The sequence below is a fragment of the Panthera pardus genome, unplaced genomic scaffold (genome assembly GCF_024362965.1).
Source record: "Panthera pardus isolate Hobbes unplaced genomic scaffold, ASM2436296v1 HiC_scaffold_11, whole genome shotgun sequence".
NCBI classification, from domain to species: Eukaryota; Metazoa; Chordata; class Mammalia; order Carnivora; family Felidae; genus Panthera; species Panthera pardus.
The window spans coordinates 102,412,793-102,430,998 of NW_026526666.1; the positions used below are offsets into that span (position 1 = coordinate 102,412,793).

Here is an 18,206-nt window from a genome sequence, read left to right on the forward strand (position 1 = left end):
TCCTTCTGGTCCTCAGCAAAGCCAAACTTGATCCCACCTCAGCACCTGCCTCTGCTGGTTCTTCTCCCTGCGATGCTGCCACGCCAGGTTTCTGCAGGGCCGGCCCTTCTTTTTATCCAGGACTCCGATGAGCTCTCACCTGCTCTAGGAGGCCTTCCTTGACTCCCTCAATTTATTTCTCGTGTGTGTGTGTGTGTGTGTGTGTGTGTGTGTGTGTTGAGATTTTTGTCTTTAAGTAATCTCTATTCCCAACGTGGGGGCTCAAACTCACAACCGAGATCAAGAGTCACACACTCCACCGACTGAGCCAGCCAGGTGCCCCTTGACCCCTGAATTTAAAGAAAACCCCATTGGTTTCTACCAAACTACCCTGTTTTGCTTCATGGCGCTGGTCACTGGAGACGTCTTGTGTGCCTATTTGGTTCACTCCAGGGACACGTGTCACCAGGCTGCCACACGCCAGGATGGGGCAGCGCCACGCAAAGAGCAGACCCCTGCCGTCAGAGTTTGGTTCCCCTAGAGCTCCCAGACGGCAAGCCAACACACATGCAAATAAATTTCTGTGAATGAGGCACGTGCTGTCCACCTGTCCCCTTGTTTGCCCCGGAGCCTCCTGGAAAGTGGGCTCCAAGAAGCTGCGAGGGCTCATGACACCCCAAGCTCTGACGGCGTGCCCAGTTGCTCGTTGTTGAGTAACCGTGGGGGTGAGTGAGACGGGCAGTCAGACGGGGAGCTCTGTGATGTCCCCTCGCACAGGGCCTCAGCTGGTCTGTTTGCCAGGTGGGCCCAGGGAGGCCCAGCTCGGGGTGCCATCTGAGGTCACTCAGTGAGCTGCACGCGGGGCCGGACGAGCCCCAGGGCTTCCGGCCTCCTCACGCTTTCGACCAATGTTTAGTGCGCGTCAGGCACTGGGCCTCCAGGATGGGGAAGACAAGGTCCGCTCTCCCCGGCTGGGGAGCTGCGGCAAGAGAACGCCCCCAGATGCACAGAACGTGATGTCAGGTGGTTACGAGGGTGCGAGGGAAAATAAAGCAGGCGAGGGATGTGCTGCTGGGCAAGTGACAACCTAAAGGAGGCCGTGGGCAGGCCCTGCGGAGGAGTGGGGGTGGAGGAGAGACTCCAAGTTAGGGAGAGGGTTCCAGGCGGCAGGAACAGACAGCGCGAGGCTGGAGCATACCAGCCTGCTGGAGGAGCAGCAAGGAGGCCCGGGAGGTGGAACGGGGTGTGGAGGGGGGAGCGGCTGGCGGTGGGGCCTGCGGGCTGGGCCAGGGTGAGGAGGGCCCCCGGGCCGTTGTGGGGAAATGGCCTTCTCTATCCGTGATCAGGGAGACTGTGGCCAGTCCGGGCATCTGACTTGCATTCCCAAAGGCAGAAGAGCTGGACAGCGAGAGGGCCAGGGTGGGGAGACCTGAGAGATTAGGGACTGGACCAGGAGTGGGAGACAGACCTGGAAAGGGGATGTGGTTTGATCACGGCCATACAGGGAACCGGGGAACTGGTGGGGCCTCGGCTGCTCAATTAGCCTCTCTGAGACACCATGTCTGATTCTGTCAACACTGTGTAGCAGGGACATTTGTTTAATTCACTGACGTATCCCTGGCACGTTAAAATATTACCTCGCACGGGGGCCCTGGGTGGCTCAGTCGGTTGAGCATCCAACTCTTGATTTAGGCTTAGGTCATGACCTCATGGTTCGTGGGATCGAGCCCCGTGTTGGGCTCCATGCTGAACATGGACTTTGCTTAGGATCCTCTGTCTCTCTCTCTCTCTCTTTCTCCGTCTGCCCCTCTCCTCCACTTGCATTCCCTCTCACTCTAGAAAGAAAGAGAGAGAGGGAGGGAGAGGGAGAGGGAGAGGGAGAAAGGGAGGGAGAAAGAATGAAAGAAAGAAAGAAAGAAAGAAAGAAGAAAGAGAAAGAAAGAAAGAAAAAGAAAGAAAGAAAGAAAGAAAGAAAGAAAGAAAAAGAGGAATGAAGGGAGGGAGGAAAGAAGAAAGAAAGAAAGAAAGAAAGAAAGAAAGAAAGAAAGAAAGAAAAGAAAGGAGGAGAGAAGGGAGGAAGGAGAAAGAGGAATGAAGGGAGGGAGGAAGGAAGGAAGAAAAGAAAAGAAAGAAAGAAAGAAAGAAAGAAAGAAAGAAAGAAAGAAAGAAAGAAAGAAAAAGAGAGAAAGAAAGAGAGGGAGGGAGGAAGGAAGGAAGGAAGGAAGGAAGGAAGGAAGGAAGGAAGGAAGGAAAGAAGAAAGGAAAGAAGGAAGGAAGGAAAGGATATTGCCTGGCACAGAGTAGATACTCAATGAACATTAGCTGAATAACTCAATCTGCAGTCAAATGCTCTACCACTGAGCTCAATCTGAATCTCAATCTACCCCTGAATAACTCAATCTGTAAACTGGGCTGCTTATAGAGCTATTGCCTGGGGTGGTTATAAGGCTCAGACTACCGGTGGGGGGGGGGGGGGTGCGGTGCTAGGCACTTAGTAAGCACTCAGCAGGCCAGAGCTCATCCGGGTTTATCCTGACCCCTGGCCAGGGCACTTCCAATCTCTGCCCCGGGGCAGGGGAGGCCTCAGGCAAAGGAGATACTTGCAAGGAGGTGGAATTGATGCAATTCTTTGGACAGACTGACTTTCCAGTTTGCTACGTCTGGCAGAGCATGGGGCCCCAAAGGAAGGAAGAGCCCAGAGCCCCGCCACCCTCCACTATTCTCCCCAGCCTCAAAACTCAAGCCCAAGGGTCCGAGCTGAGCCTGGGGCTCCTCTCCAGCTGCACAGACCCCAGGTGAGCAGATGGTTGAGGCCAAGCAAGCATGAGGTAGTTCCTGGGCCCCAGCACCCCACTGGCAAGGTGGTCAGGAGCTCTGAGGTGACATATTGTCTGCCCCGACTGGAGGCCTGGATAGCTGGTTCCCCTCTACCAACCACTAGTGCTCCTGGCCAGGAGGGTCGGTGCTCCTGGCCATCGCCCTCAGACCCAGTTCCTGCCAGCCTCCATGCTGCCAGCTTAGGGACCCTCCTTCTGCGGGGAGGATCCCCACGGGAAAACAGCCCCAGAGGCCACTGTAGCAATTCCTTCACCTCTGGGAAGAATTCGCCCGATGGATTGGGATACCCTGGAGGAGAGGCAGGTGGGCGCGGGGTGTCCCTGCAATCTGAAGCCTTTTCTAACACCGTAAGGTGCAGCCTGGCTCTAGCAAGGCCTCCCCCGAGGCTGTCCAGCCCGCCCGCTTCCCCGCAGCTCGGCACGGCCATGGCCCGCTGCTGCCCACAGCCTCCTTGGGCGGGATCGAGTTTCTCACTGGTAGGTCTGGGAGCCCTTCCTCCCTCACCAACCGCCAGGGAGAGCTGAGCCCTTGTGAATAATTCACTGTGCTTCACAGCGGGCCCGGGAGGCTCACGAGAGTGAAAAGCGTGGAGTCACAGCCTCCACAGCCAGGCTGCCAGGGTCCCGGGTTAAGCCCTGTGGCCTGGGGGACAGCCTGGGCCTCTGCCCTCTCCATGCCCCGCCTTGGAGAGCAGGAGTCTCTACCCCGGAGATAGGAGTCTAAATGGGCACTGACCTCCAACCCCCAGCAGGCCTCCCAATTCCCAGCCGCCCCCTCCCGCCTGAGGCAAGCACATAAAAGCATTTTCTTATCAGCCAGGTCACACGCTGCTGCAGGGAACGGGAACGGACCCAAGTCCTCTGACGGCCTCTGTGAGATTTGTAGAGGCCTCTGAGGGGCTGATGGCTCATCAGCCCAGGCCACCTGGCCTCCAAGTTGGCCCCAGGACCCAATCACAGCCAGCATCTGGCATGGCCTGGGAGGGGTCAGCGTTCCCAAGGCCCGGAGGCCGCGATGGTGCTCCATGGCCTGGCCAGTCTTCCCGAGGCTGGGATCGCAGCCCATGGAGGGCTCCAGCTCATCCCAGGCCCCAGGCTTTTCGGTGAGGAGGGGTTCAGGGGCCAGCCTGGGGCTCCACCCCTACCCCTCCCGCCCACGTCCCTCACCAGCGCTGCCAGGGCTGGGCTTGGAGCCCTCTCTCAGTTTACACCATTTGGGCTAAGTTGGCATTGCCATTAGCCTGGCTTTTGGGGGCCCGTTACGTGTGCCGAGGGAGGCTTATGGGTGCAGAAGGGTGGCCACGGCCCACTCGTCCCCTTCTAGGGCCTCAGCGTCCTCTGTGTCACGTGACAGGGTGGAACAGAAGTGTCGGGACCAGGTCCCCCAGGGGTATTGCTGATGGTGCCAGGTGGGGAGCACTCGAGGGTCTCTGGGGCCCTCCTCTAAATCCCAAGGACTCTGATGTGACCCAAGCCTTAGCTTGTCCAGAGCAGAGAATTCATGCCGAAGTGACACCAGGCGGCCTCTGGCAGGGACGGCGGTGGGAAGTCCCGGCCCATGCATCTGCTGGGCTCCCACCCACCAAACCAGGCCATGCCTGCTTAGCAAGGCGACTGCAGGCTGAGCTGGGGGTCTTAGGACTGCCCAACGTCACCCCGATGGGGCCAGCCTGCCATGGGGCCATGGGTCCGGGCAGCCCTCCTGCCTCCTCTCTGGCAGCCAGCCACCCTGCAGGCTCCTTCGGGTGTGGAACCAGTGGTAAGGATCGACCCTCTGACTTCAGGGCTGCTCTCCTCCTGAGACTCGGTCCTCTGTCACTGCTTACACCCCAGGCACCCACTTGGACTGACAAAGGCCACTGATCAGAGCCCCCATTTGTCAGGTCCCTGGGGCCACTGTTGTCCCACTCTCCTGAGACAATCCTCTAGGACCCCTGCTTCCCTTCAGATCCACCTAATACTGGCTCCCTCCCTTCCCCCAGGGACCTCCCAGGACTCCCCTGCTCTGCACTGAGCCCCATTCTTCCTCATGCTCCCACCCCACCCTGGGGAGCTCCCAGCTCACTGCTCAGCAGCTCTCTCAGACCTGCCACTCAGGCTGAGGACCCTGGGAGGATTGGGGGCCCCACCTCCCATGGTGGTGGGAATGGGCTGAGGGGCCACAGGAAGTGACAGGTTGCTCTGTGGACGGCCTAATCAGGGGGCAGGAGGAGGCTCCTCCTCCTTCTTGAGTAGGGGTCTAGGAAGCTCTCCCATATCTTCACCCCTGCCCCCATCCCCCCATTAGAATAGTCTCGCAAACTGGCACAGGCCAGAGCTCAAGAGAGCCACACGCGTAGGCTCCCTGGAGAGGAGCATGTGACCTTGGCCCACGTGCCCAGCCCCCCAGGGGCAGCTGTGCTGGGGGACACCTGCTTGCAAAGCTCTGGGGCAAGTGGCTGTGGGCGGCCCGCCAGGAAGGGAAACATTGCAGCCTGGGTAGGAGCTGTCTCCGGCCTGGCCCTCTAGCCACTGGAGTGGCCCAGAAGCGGTCACTCCCCTGGAAAGCTGGAGGGGCAGATTCCAGGCAGTCCCTGGAGGCCTCGCCCACCCGCAGCACCCAGAAGACGGGCGAGGAGGGTTGTCCTTACTCAGGATAGTGCCCGATGAGGAGCCTCAGGGAGGGGAAGTCTCCTTTGGCGGCAGCATAGTGGATGGCCAGGGCGCCCGTGTCTGTGGTCGCGGTGGCCTCCCCACCGCCATGGCGCAGGAGCCATTCCACCAACTCGGGGTGGCCGAAGCGGGCGGCCAGGTGCAGGACTGTGGCACCAGAATTGTCTCTGTCCTGTGGGAGAAGAGCGCATTAGTCCCGACGCCTTGTCCTGCCCCACATCCCGCCGGCCACAGGGGCCGTTCTGTCCTCGGGCACCTAACCGGCCCCAGTTCATAAGTGGCACCCATCCGTGCCGGGCTTCCTGAGGCTGCAGGTCACGGCTGGGAACTGCTTGCATATAGTAGACTTTGAGGACGTAGCACTCTCGTCCTCCCTGCCGGAGAAACTGTCCCCCAGATGCTCTGGGGACACCTGAAGGAGTGAGCAAGGGTGGCTGGGGCAGGAAGGGTGGGCTGTTGGGGTTCTACCAAGTTAGCATCAGGACTGTGGGGGGCAGCCCCTGCATCTAACCCTTGGTCCCTCCATTTCCCTCTCCCCAAGTGTCACATGAGAAAAGGCCTCCAGCTTGGTGTACCTTCAATACCCCAACATCAGTGCAGAGAACTGTCCCTCCCGGCCCCCCAGCAGACTCCCTGCTCCTGGCCCAGGGAACAGGCTGTGTTCTTGCTCTATGGAGGAGGAAGCTTCTGGGTACCGGTGGCAGGGCCTGGACAGTCAGCCAACAGTGGTAGGTGTGGGCTCGAGGCAGCCCCTGGGAGGGGCTTGGGTAGGACACCTTCCCGGGCACCCCCAAGGGGGCAGGCTGATGATCACGGCCCGGAAGTACTAAATGTGTCATCCATGAACATCCAGGTGTGTGCGTCTCTGTGGCGGGAGGGGGTTGGCAGGTGCCGCTGATGTTCACCTGGGCTGGAGGAGGAGAATCACAGAGAACCCAGAAGTCTGGACTCAAAGGCCGGCGAGTTTGGGAGCGTGGGCACTGGTTCGAGAACAGCATGAGCTCCCGGCACCAAGCACGTGGGATGATGGAGAAGCAGGCAGGGAGGGGGTGCAGAAGCAGTGAGAGGTGGGCATGGTTTACTAGGATCAAGGAAGGGAAGCCCCTCTGCCCAGAGAGAGACCCTGTGGGGACAGGTGTGTCCAAGGAGGCTTGAGGAAGGTGAATCTCAGAGGCTCTTATAAAACAGGCACAAGGAAAAGAGGGCACAGAGGGGACAGGGGCCACCACCAGTAAGTCACCAGTCAGCTTCTGGGGGTGGCTGTGGGGCTAGGAAGGAGGCAGGAGGAAGGTGAGGGGGACCAGGCGGCACAGAGGCGGCTGAGCACAACACTGAGAGCCCTCTGTGTGCTGGACCACCCAGGCAGGGGCTGAAGATTGCTTCAGTCTGTCCCCCTGAGCCCGGACCTCTGCATGGGGAAGGGTGGGGGTGGACAGTAAGGAGAGAGCCCGGGTCTATGGGCTCTGGCCTGTCCCCAAGCCTCCAACAGCTGCTTAGGCCCCAGGAGCCTCATGTACTGCGGCCCGCACCCTAAAGCTGCTTATCTCTCTGGGCTGAGGAGGGCCAGGGATCGAGGTCATCCTCCCCCCCCCCCCTTCCATCCTCAGCACCCAAGCTGGCTGGGGCTCGAGGGAGGGAGACTTGATAAGCCAGGCACAAGGCCACTTGTTCCTCTACCTCCTCTGCAGTGGCCAGGGAGGCTTCCAGCCAAGGCTGGACCCTGGGATGAGGGAGGCGTACCACCTCCCAAAAGAGTGGGTGTGGACCATGTGCCAGGAAGTCCTGATAACAGAGCCAGCCAGCAGATAAGCAATCCGTCCATCTCCCAGGAAGGGTAGGAAGGGGGGTCTTGCCATCCTGAAGTTGGGGGGGGGGTTGGTCATCCTTAGGGCACAACCAGCCAGCTCTGGGCCACCCCTGCCTTCTCTCCTTCTACATTCAGTTAACCCAGTGGTCTTGCTAAGTGGGAAATCAGTTCTGGGTCCTCTCTCCAGTGCCTTTTCCCCACAGCTAGAATATCATCCAAATTCCTAGCCCCGGCCTATGGTGGCTTCTCCCAGCACCCTCCCCTGCCCCCCACGCCCCAAACATGCCCTCCTCCTGGCTGTTTCTGCAACAGGATAAGAATGTGTGTGCCTGAGGGCTTTGCACTCCTTGTTCCTTGCACTTAGAACTCTCTGATCGGCACCTGCTCACCTCCTTCTCATCATCCAGGACTCCCTGCAGAGGCCACTCACTCCTAGCCACCTCGCCCAAGCAGCTAGCTCCCTGACACCCCACTGCATGGCCCATTGCCCCAATGGACTGGCAGTTCCAGGAGATCAGGAGAGTGCCTGAATCCCCAAGCCCGGTACCTGCTGGATGCTCTAATGCCAGCAGGAGCGAAATGCAGAGATACACTTAGGGCCGGGAGCTGCCTCCTCCTCCAGCCCAGGAGGGGCCAGGCTTATATCCGCCTGAGGGCCACTGAGTGAGACCAACCAGGTGGGGTCTTGGGGCAGGAAGACTCAGGCTGGGCTGGAGAAGCAACTCGAAGCTGGAAGGGAGGAAGGCGCTGGTGTCCCAGGGTCAGCTAAGGCCCTGGGGAGGCCCCATTTACCACGCCCATCACCCCTCCCCCACGCCCTGGCCTTGGGGACACCTGCATCTCTGCCTTGGGTGGCCTGCTGGGGGGTGGCCCTTTGCCCACCCTCTTCCAGACCTGCTCCCAGGAGACCTGGGCTTCTGATTCCGTGCCCCACCTACACTCCAGGACTCCCCTGGATCAGTGCTTTGCTCTCCTCCCCATCCTCCCCAGCCCTGTCCCAGATTATATACTGGCCCAGGTAAGCCCAATTCCCTCTGGCTCCCCATTACCCAGTGCTCTTCTAGGCAGTGGCCCTAGCTTGCCGGGGCGTCTTCCCGGCGCGCTCTCCATCTGGGGAGCCCATCCCACCCCAAGCCCTTTGGAAGGAGCTCGGGAGCAAGCTCAGTCGGTAGGTGCCCAATCTCACCCACCCTGGAGCCAAGGCGGCTCTGCGCCAGAGCTCCCCCCCTGGGGAGGAAGCCCCCAGGGCGCCCAGGGAGCCGCGCGGACCCACCTGCACTCCGCAGCCGCCCTGCGAGAGCAGCCACTGCAGGCAGGCGAGGTGGCCGGTGGCGGCGGCGTCGTGGGCCGGCGTGGCTCCGTTGCGCGCGCGGGCCGTGGCGGGCAGGGCGGCCTCCTCCACCAGGAAGCGCAGGCAGTGCAGCTTGCCCGCGCGGGCAGCGTGGTGCACCGGCAGCGCGTCCAGCGGGTCCCGCTGCGAGGGTCTCAGCTGGCCGGCGGCGTGCAGGGACCTCAGCACTTCCAGTTCGCCCTGCCGCGCCGCCTGCAGCGCCAGCGCCAGGGCCATGGTGCCGCCCGCGGCGCCGCGACCCGCTCAGCGCGTTCCCCCGGACGCCATGCACCTGTCCTGCCCGCGGCGCGGCCGTCGGGGCCCTGCGGCTCCGGGGGGCGCGGAGCGGCTGCCGGCCGGGTCTCGGCCCGCACTGCCTCGCCCGCTCCGCTCCGCCTCCGCCGCCGCGGCGCTCTGGGGCTGCGGGGCCCCCCGCGGGCGCCCGGCGTGAGGCTGGGGCCCGCCCCCCGCGCCGCCTCGCCCCGCCTCCGCCGCGCCGCCCCGCGGGCTGGCGACAAAGGCCAGTGCGCCCGGGGACTTCTCTCCTGATTTGGCTCACGTATAAATAGAGACCCCCGGAGGGCGGCCAAACTGGGTTCGAATCTGAGAGCCGTCCAGGCGCTGGCGAACAGAGCCCCCAAACGAATTAATTCATCAACCCAGTGCCCACTACCTGCTGTTCCAAGCGCTGGAGACACAAGCCAGCAAATAATTACCACCATTCCAGAGAGTGACGAGTGTCGCCAGCACGGAAATATGGGGTTAGAGAGCGAGTTGTAGGGGCTACGTGGGTGGTCAGGGAAAGGTCCGTCTGAAGAGGTATGGTGGGCTGGGTTTTGAATGATAAGAAGGGGCATTCCAGGCAGGGATGGCTGCCAGGGCAAAGATCCTGCAGCGGGAACAGGCCATATGAGTCCTTGGGGGGCTCTGGGTCTGTTTCAAAGTGGGTGCAACAGGTGCTGGGCCCTCCAGGCCCCAAGAATTGTCCTCAGAGCCTCCTGGAGGCAGAAGAAAGAAGAGGAAGGGGCACGAATGCCCGGTACATTCAGGTTTCTGGGTCTGGAGGCTGTGGGCTTAGCCCCCAGAGCCTGTGTCTGTGGTGTGTGTCGGGGGGGGGGGGGGGGGGACGGGTGGTCAACAGTGAGCTTGGGGGCCTGGGGCTGCCAAATAGGGAGAAAGGAAAGTAGGAATGCAAGGGCTGGGGGCAGTGGGGAGATCAGCAGAGCAGTCACCTGGGGAGCAGGGCCAGGACACTTCCCCGAGGGCTCAGGAAAGTTCCAGGAGGCAGGGGGGCAGAACACACGTGTGCCAAACCAGCCTGCCTGCATAGCCGGAAGCCTTTCGTGGGAGCTGGAGGGAGGCGTAGCCCCCTGGACAGGAGGACAAGCTGCCAGAAGGCGGGGACCGCATAGTTGTGGGAGCGCAGTCAGCACGTCTTGTGAAGTTGAAACAGCCTGTGCCCTTCTTTTCCCAGCCCTCCCCCCCACCCCCTCCCCCTCCCCCACCCCCCACTGGAGCCCTGTGAGGGTTTGCTTCACCCAGCACCTAGCTAGGACCAGCTCAGGGATGCCCCGAGCTGCAGACATGCCGTAGAATGAACCTGCTTCCAGGAACAGTGGGAGTCCTCGTGTGGGACTCTGGGGCTGACACCTGGTGGCGCTGTGCACCATTACCTGCAGGGCTCCGAGGTGCCACGGGAAACCAGAGCTGCTGGGCCTGAATGGCCTGGTGGGTTTCCACTCGTTTCCAAACGGCCAGGACGACCTCACTCCCTCCATGGGACCTGCGACAACTGGGGCCTGGGACCCCTACCCAGTGGTTTGCAGACAAGGGGAGGGAGGGAGGAGTCTTCTCCTGGCATCCTCGGTGCTTCAGCTGACTCGATGCCCACTAGAGCTGCCTTTCTCTAGCACACCCAGTGGCAGGCACACCGTGGGGCCTGCAAGTGGCAGGGGGTGCTGTGAAGAGAGAGAGCTAAAACGGCTGGTCTTTGGGGCCCCCCGCCCCGAACCTCCTCCGTGACTAAAAATCCCTACCGTTCATGTTCTTCACTCCCAAGGTGGCTCCCCTGGTGCTGAACACCCTCGCGTCTCACACACGGTTTTGTCATTTGGGGGCCAGATGGGGGTGACGTGCTGTCGCCATGGCAGCAAGGCAGAGGACACACCCTGAGCCTCTCTCACCGTGGACAGGGACAGCTCCATAAAGGTCGCCTGTGAGCAGCCGTCCTCGCTGGCCATCTCCTCAGACCCCTCTCAGAACACCGCCCAAACTCAGGCTGAGACCCAGGCCTTCCCTGTCCTTTCCGGGCTCCACCAGGTCCCGCCCGGCAGCCCCAGGGAGCCCACGCCAACAGGAACACATTTGTGGAAGCCCTTCTGCTTCCCAGGCACTACGCTAAGCTCCGCCTATGCATATGAACTTTAACACAGAGACACTGATAGTTAGAAGGGACGAATCTTACCCTCAAATTGGTTTTAACATAAACGCATCAGAACAGAGATGCACTCGCCCCCACAGGTCTTTGGCTCCCTCCAGCGCAGGGCTCAGTTACACTGCTTTCAGGCACCACCGGTCCCTCTTCTGCGCAAGAGAAGTTCAAGTTCCTCCCTGTTACCCAGCAGCTGGAGGGGACAGAGTATGACAGACTCTGGAATGCCGCCTGCCTGAGCCCCACCTACTCTCTAAGCTTCAGGGAAACTGGCAAGTGCATTTTCTGAAAACGCTGGAGGGAGTTATGTGACATTCCTTTGCTTAACAAGCAAAACAAAAGCGATGGGTTTGGGGAGTTGATGCCCCAGCAGGATCTTGCAAGGGGCTGGGGGTCTTCCTTGGGAATTGGGGGGCACCGACAAAGCGCCAGGCACGGAAGACCACCTCAGAACCTCTGCTCAGAAGTTGAGGAGGCAGAGGGGGGCCAAGCCAGCCAGAGAGCGGGGTCCCTCCCCGGTTGCCTTAGGATTGTCTCTGGTCTCCAGGCCCCAGAGAGGCCTCCCTCCTTGGTCACAGGTGAGGGAATGAGCTGCAGCTGCAAGTTCTCATTCTGGAAGGTGCTGTTAAAAGCCAGTCGGGGAGCCTCCGAACAGCCCTATAGCTCCCACTGCTGTGATGCTGGGAGAGTTCTGTGGGGAGAGCCCGCCAGGAACTTCCTTGGTAGAGATGGCCAAGCTGATCAAATGCTTGGGTTTGGGCATTTGGGTCCAGAAAACGTTCTGAGGCTGCCTTCTTAACAGCAGGATCTGCTTTGGGTGATAACAGGTGGAGGCATATATTTACCTGTGATGGGGTTCTCCTTCCCTTTTTATTTTTTTAAAGCAATTTGGTAGGGATTCTTTAATGTTTATTTATTTATGGGGGGGGGGCAGGCAGAGAGGGAGGGAGACAGAGAATCTCAAGAAGCCTCTGCACCGTGAGTGCGGAGCCCGATGTGGGGCTCCAGCTCACTAACCATGAGATCACGACCTGAGCCAAAAGCAACAGTCGGACGCTCCAATGACTGACCACCCAGGCGCCCCTGTTCTTCCCTTTTTTTTTTTAAATATTTTTTAACATTTATTTATTTTTGAGACAGAGAGAGACAGAGCATGAATGGAGGAGGGGCAGAGAGAGAGGGAGACACAGAATCGGAAGCAGGATCCAGGCTCTGAGCCATCAGCCCAGAGCCCGACGTGGGGCTCGAACTTGCGGACCGTGAGATCGTGACCTGAGCTGAAGTCGGACGCTTAGCCGACTGAGCCACGCAGGCACCCCATGTTCTTCCCTTTTTAATTTCAGATGAATTTGCACTTAATTTCCCTATTTTGTGGTTTGAGCTGCACGTGTAGTGTGCCCATCTTGTGCACCCCATGGTTTTTGTGGGCCACACTTTGTTTGGCAGACAGGATGGGTGATATAAATGGCCACGGCGAAAGGTGGTCATTTCACCTTCACCTGTATACCTAATCTCCACAGCGACACTTATGAGAGAGGTACAATCACTATCCCCATTTTACAGCTAGGGAAACTGAGGCACCAGGAGATTATTGTTGTTTTTTCTTTTTTATGTATCTTGCCTGGGGTAACACAAATGCTCAGAGCACCTCCACTGTGCCCTCCAGATGTCAGCTCCCTCCCCACCAGGAGGCTTTTTCTCATCCCCCTTCTGGGCTCAGGCCAATCACCCACCCTGTTCACACCTCTCCCCCAGCCCAAGGGCAGGGAGCCAGGGCAGAGTGTGACCCCACTGTACCCTCCCCTAAAGCCTGCACCCCCATACTCTGCCTACTCAGTTGTCTTACCTGTTCCCCTGGTCATAAATAACTCCTGGCTCTAGGTAACCAGCGAAATCTCCAGAATCCTTTGGTTGAAGGGAACGGCGGGCCAACCTGGCCAAAGTCCATCACAGCAATGGGAGAATGGAGAAAAAAACCTTAAAATCTGGAGTAGCTGAAAAGGGAGTTTGCTCCCCCACCTTCAGTCTTCCAGTGGTGATCCACAGGCATGGAGGGGGGTGTTCTAGGAGCAATCTTCCTACTCTGTCCCCCCAGGAGCTACTATCAGGGTCTGTCAGCAAAGATACAAATGTTGGGGTGGGGTGGGCTCGTGGGCACAGAGCTGAGTCAGGCAGTGTGTGTGTGGAGGGGTGTGTGGGGGCGGGTGGGACACGTGAGGCGTCAGTGACCCACTAAGTGATCCACAAAATCATTTTCTGAGCCCTTAAAGAACAATTCATTAACTTGGAAGGGGCTGGTCCATAGATACCCTGGGCTCAATGATGCCAGGAGGACAGGGGCTCAGGCATTCCCAGGCCTTGCTGGGAATTTTGTTCTCATAATTACGACTGCTATGGAGGTTAATGGAGGGGGGGCTAACAGGTGCTTGGCACACAGCACGTGGTCCATGAACGGTGACCAGTTGGTCCTTTGAGTGTCACAGATGAGGATGGGTGACCTGAGCTCCCCGGTCACCCCGACTGCTCCAGGCCCCTTCCTGATAGCCAAGTCGGTCTTCTCAGGCCCTGCTGGGGGGGGGATGGGCGGGGGGACTTGGAGCGAGCAGCGGGGGGTAGGGGACAGAGATGGGGTTTGGGCAGCGAGGGAGGACATCCGTCTAGTACCCTGGACAGCGCCTGTCGGTCCAGCCCTGGCGTACCTCTTCTTGGCCCTTGGTCTGTGGGTCTCGCCCCCCACTCGCCCACAGGTCGGCCGGCAGTCCCAGTCCGCAAGGCTGTCCGTTGCCCCGCCAGCCGGCTGGGGGAGGGCAGCCCCGAGCAGATGGGCGGGGGACGCCCAGCCAGTTTGGCACAGCAACGGCCACGCGGCGCGGAGGCGGGCCTGGTGGACCGCTGGGGCCGAGGCGGACAGCGGGCAGGGGGCACACAGGACCGCCCCGCCCCGCTCGTCACGTGAACTCCGACCGTCTCGCGGGTAGGAACCCGCCGCTGGAGCCAATTGAAATGAAAACGAGCCCAGGGCTCCTGGATTGCCTCGTCTTCTCCGGGCCTCAGTTTACCCATCCAAATCCGAGCACGGGAGAACCCAATGATCCCTAAGTTGGTGAGCAGCTGGAAGATTCTGTGAGGTCGTTAGAGCCAGGGCAGGCCTCCAGCGACCGGCCAGTTCCCAGAGGCTAGGGCCCGAGCAAGCTGACACTTTACTCTGGGCCTCGGTTTCCCCTTCCAGCTCAGCCCTTCAGTCGGCAGAGCTACTCGTGGGGGGAGTCCCTCCCCTTGTTTCGAAACCTACGTGGGAACTCCTGCCGCCGCTAGGTCCCCCGCCCCGGCCTGGGGCGGGGCTCACAGGAGGTGCTGGGCGCGAATGAAGGAGCAAGCTCAGGACCGCGAAGGTTCCGATGGCGCCCACATACCCCCTGCAGGTGCTCGGGTGCGCCCCCCGCCCGCGACCGCGCCGCAGATGGGATGCGAAGGCCGCACGAGGGCAGCACCTTGGGGGGCTCTGCAGTCACCCGCTCGCCCCTACCCTGCGAAGGAACGAAGACGGGAGGTGGGACCCCGGGCCGCCAGACTCCTTGGGGCGGGGCGGGGCGGGGCGGGCGACACCGCCTCCTTAAAGCCGGGCGGCGGGCTCGGTGCGCCACCCTCCCGGGACTGCCCCCGCTGCGCGCTGCTCTTTTCCTCCCGGCTCGGTCTGCGCGCCGCTTCTCCGCAGAGCATGGGGCTGCCTCGGAGGGCGGGGGACCCGGCGGAGCTGCGCAAGGTAGGGGGGCTGGGGACTGAGGGCTGGGCGGCCGGGGCGGGGACCTTGATGCGACCCGCCTGACCTCGGCCTGGGCGCCCGTCCGCAGAGCCTGAAGCCGCTGCTGGAGAAGCGCCGCCGCGCGCGCATCAACGCGAGCCTGAGGCAACTCAAGGGGCTCATCCTGCCGCTGCTGGGCAGGGAGGTGGGTGCCGGGGCTCTCGGGGGCCGGGGGTGGGGACTCCCGGGGCGCAGAGCGAGGAGGGCGGGTGGGCCGAGGGGCCCTTGTCCCCGGAGCCGGCGAGGGGCCTCCGCGCGGCGCCCGAGGCCGAGCCCGAGCGTGGCTGGCGCCGAGGGGCCGACCCACCCCCGGCCACGCGCGCCCCACACCCCGGCGCTCACGGCAGTCGGCCGGAGATGTGTCTCGTTTGTCCGTGTCTCTGCCCCTCTCCCTCGTGGCCGGGCGCAGAGCTCCCACTGCTCGAAGCTGGAGAAGGCGGACATCCTGGAGATGACCGTGCGCTTCCTGCAGGAGCTGCCCGCGTCCTCCGGCCCCGCGGCAGCGCCCGGTGAGTGACCCCTCCGCCCCGCCCCGCCCCGCCGCAGCCCTGCCCCACGGCCCACCGCGTGCCTCACGCCTCTCTCCGTCCGCAGCGCCCTCCGACAGCTACGGTGAGGGCTACCGCGCCTGCCTGGCGCGTCTGGCCCGTGTGCTGCCCGCCTGCCGCGTCCTGGAGCCCGCCGTGAGCGCTCGCCTGCTGGAGCACCTGCGGCGGAGGGCGGCCGGCACCACCCCCGACGGGGGGCGCGCTGGGGACTCCTGCGGCCCTCCCGCGCCTTCCCCGCCGGCCGCGCCTGCGCCCGCGCCCCCTGAACCTCCCCGCGGCCTCTGGAGGCCCTGGTAGCCCCCTAGCCAGTCCCCGGACCCTGCTGGCTGCAAGAGACCTGGGGCGCTGGGCAGACAGAGGAAACCCGTCGTGCCAGCTGCCGTTCCCGTCACGAGGTAGCAGCCCAGCATCCACAGGCCGGAACCTGGATGTTTGGGATCTGTGTGGCAACTGAAGGCCATGCGGGCTCAGCTTAAGGCAATCAGTGGAGCAGCCCAGCCTCACCCCAACTTGGGTGCGTCTAGGTGGAGGCGAAGGGGGCAGGTGGCTGCAGAGGGAGGAAGGAGCCCCCCACTGCAGCGACTGGAGGTGGGCCCTGGTACTGGGCCAGCCATGCTTGGGCAGCTGGCACCAGCCCAAAGACTGGGCCAGGAGCTCACGTCTATTCTGACTGGTCACTGCCCTCCCAGTTGGGCCTGGCTCCTTAACAGCTCAGCTTTGGAACCTCTGGACACACAATAGCAATGGCCTGAGGGGCTCTACGGGCGGCAGCCATCACCTCTGCTCCTGGGCTCTCCTGTCCCATGCTTTCAGTTATAGGGACCGCGTGCAGCCAAGGCTCTGTGTTGCTGGGGTTGGGGGCATTGTAACAGGGCCTTGGACTTACTTGGACTTACTTCCCCAGCGTTAAGTTACCTCTAGGGGGTCTTGGGGTGTGAGGAAGGGGTGGGATAAGGAGGGTGCCCTGTGGCCTCAAGGAAGCTTGTCGCTTGGAGGGCCTGGGCCCAGCAGAGTCCATGCCAATGTGAGGTGAGCAGGGCCTGTGTGTCACCCAGAGCGGCAGAAATTCAGGGGATAAGAACAAATAAAGGAGCAGGGAAACACCTTTCCTCATTTTCTCTTGCAAACTGCTCCCTGCTACTCCTTAGGACAAGTTACTGGAAGCAACTTGTTCTTCGGGCTTCTTTTCCCTCTGCATGGAAACAAGGGGAGCCTGAGAAGACTCAGGGAGGGGACTGCGGTCCCCAGTCCTGCGTGCCCAGGAGGGGGGGTGCAGCTGCAGCCTGCTGGGCATGTTCCTGTTTTACGAGGATTCACTGGGCATTCGAGGGAGGTTGGCAGTCCTCCCGGCCATCCCCAGTCCAACATCCCGAGCAAGGGACCAGGGCACTAGGGACAAGAGGAGCTGACTTGGCAGGCATGTTAACTAAGTCCAACTATGTCACAAACCCATGGTGGCCTGGGCACTGATTTGGGTGGGACGCTGTGGGCATTTTCGGAGGAGTCAGTGTTAAGACAACAGGTGAGGGGCGCCTGGGTGGCTCAGTCAGTTGAGTGTCCGACTTCGGCTCAGGCCATCATCTCACCATCTGTGGGTTCGAGCCCCGCATAGGGCTCTGCTGACAGCTCAGAGCCTGGAGCCTGCTTTGGATTCTGTGTCTCCCTCTCTCTCTCTCTCTCTGCACCTCCCCCAATCGTGCTCTCTCTCTCAAAAATAAAAACATTAAAAAAATGTTTTTTAATTAAAAAGACAACAGGTGCGCCCCCAGCCAGGAGTGTTGTCCTGCCACCTGTCAGGCCCAGCTGGCTAGACTGTAAGTTCCTAGAGGGCAGGGCGAGGGCTGAGTGCGCCTCTGTGACCCCCAGGAACTCAGCACGTGGTGGCTGCCTAATAAACATCGCGAGCTAACGAACAGGCAGTGTGACTGGACCCCAGCTGTACGGAGTCCTTTTGCCCCGACTCCCACCCCTAGTCCCTAATGTCACTTTGCATATCGGCTCCACCAAAACTTGTGCGTCCGGGGACAAACGTGGGGGAGGGTGGGGAGAACGGAAAGAGCAGTTTCTGCTGGTTTTCCCTGTTCCTGAGAATGTAAGCTTGTTTTCCCGAGTCTCCAGGAGCAGGTGGATAAGGAGGGGCAGCCCACACCCACCACATGATGTCAGGTTTCCTCCTTGGGTTGAGGACTCCGCGCTGGGTGCACACTGAGCAGGGTCCTTGTTCCCAATACGTAATATCTTTTGACACAGGTTTGAAGACAGTAAGAACTGGCCGACCAGAGGCCCCTTTCCCTCTTTGGGTCATATTTGCCACTTCTTGCTTCTGAGCCCCACCTGGGTCCTCAACCCTGTGACTCCCGTTGACTTGACGCCAATCAAGCTATAAGACAAGCAGCCGGGAAGGAGGGGAGTGTAGACAGGCCTGTGACTCACGGGATCAGGCGTTCCGGGGAGCCTGGACCGGGTGGCTACCCCGGCCCTGGCAAGGAGCTGAGGCGTGCCCAGGCAGGTGAGGTTCTGGGCCTGCAGTGAGAAGCCGGTTTCCCAGTCGGAATAGGCAACAGCTGCCCACAAGTTCTCAGCTGGTCCTCTGAACTGGGCTTGTTGAAACAGGGATGATACCAGCCTCCTCCACAGGACCCCCTCAGGTTCCTCCCCAGGTGTTACTAAAGGTGAACGAAGGGCAGTGCAGCCTTTTTCTACGTGGGGGAGGCTGCCTCACTCAGAGGGGCATTTAATGATCTTTAACAAGGCCCACATCGTGTCCGGTGACCAGCACTTATGATGTCCTCTCTGCTATGATCCCATGACTGAATCTAA

At 61.0% G+C, this 18,206-nt stretch overlaps 2 protein-coding genes across 14 annotated transcripts in view; one reads left to right on the forward strand and one right to left on the reverse strand.

Moving 5' to 3' along the window:
- Positions 1-18,206, reverse strand: part of ESPN (espin) — a 248,474-nt gene that overhangs the window by 22,743 nt on the left and 207,525 nt on the right. For 4 of the 13 annotated variants that reach the window (XM_053899054.1, XM_053899051.1, XM_053899053.1 and 1 more), the window contains exons 1-2: positions 8,549-8,997; positions 5,447-5,640 (exon numbers count right to left, since the gene is read on the reverse strand). The exons of 1 other annotated variant lie outside the window; for it this stretch is intronic. In XM_053899054.1, the coding sequence (XP_053755029.1) occupies positions 5,447-5,640; positions 8,549-8,842 (488 nt within the window). In that variant the 5' untranslated portion in view covers positions 8,843-8,997. Of the gene's footprint in view, positions 1-5,446; positions 5,641-8,548; positions 9,008-18,206 lie in introns of those variants that run through there. 8 more of the 13 variants (XM_053899044.1, XM_053899045.1, XM_053899043.1 and 5 more) reach the window with 4 other exon arrangements.
- On the forward strand, positions 14,673-16,513 carry HES2 (hes family bHLH transcription factor 2). The gene is made up of 4 exons (XM_053899067.1): positions 14,673-14,799; positions 14,888-14,983; positions 15,248-15,347; positions 15,433-16,513. The coding sequence occupies exons 1-4, from the start codon at positions 14,755-14,757 to the stop codon at positions 15,681-15,683; spliced, it is 492 nt and encodes a 163-aa protein (XP_053755042.1). The 5' UTR covers positions 14,673-14,754; the 3' UTR covers positions 15,684-16,513.

What these genes read in the sequence shown, in the direction of transcription:
- HES2 (XM_053899067.1), top strand. Translation starts at nt 14,755, where the DNA reads ATGGGGCTGCCTCGGAGGGCGGGGGACCCGGCGGAGCTGCGCAAG. An exon ending in ACCCGGCGGAGCTGCGCAAG is followed by an intron (nt 14,800 to 14,887) that starts GTAGGGGGGCTG and finishes GCCCGTCCGCAG; the next exon opens with AGCCTGAAGCCGCTGCTGGA. An exon ending in CGGCCCCGCGGCAGCGCCCG is followed by an intron (nt 15,348 to 15,432) that starts GTGAGTGACCCC and finishes CTCCGTCCGCAG; the next exon opens with CGCCCTCCGACAGCTACGGT.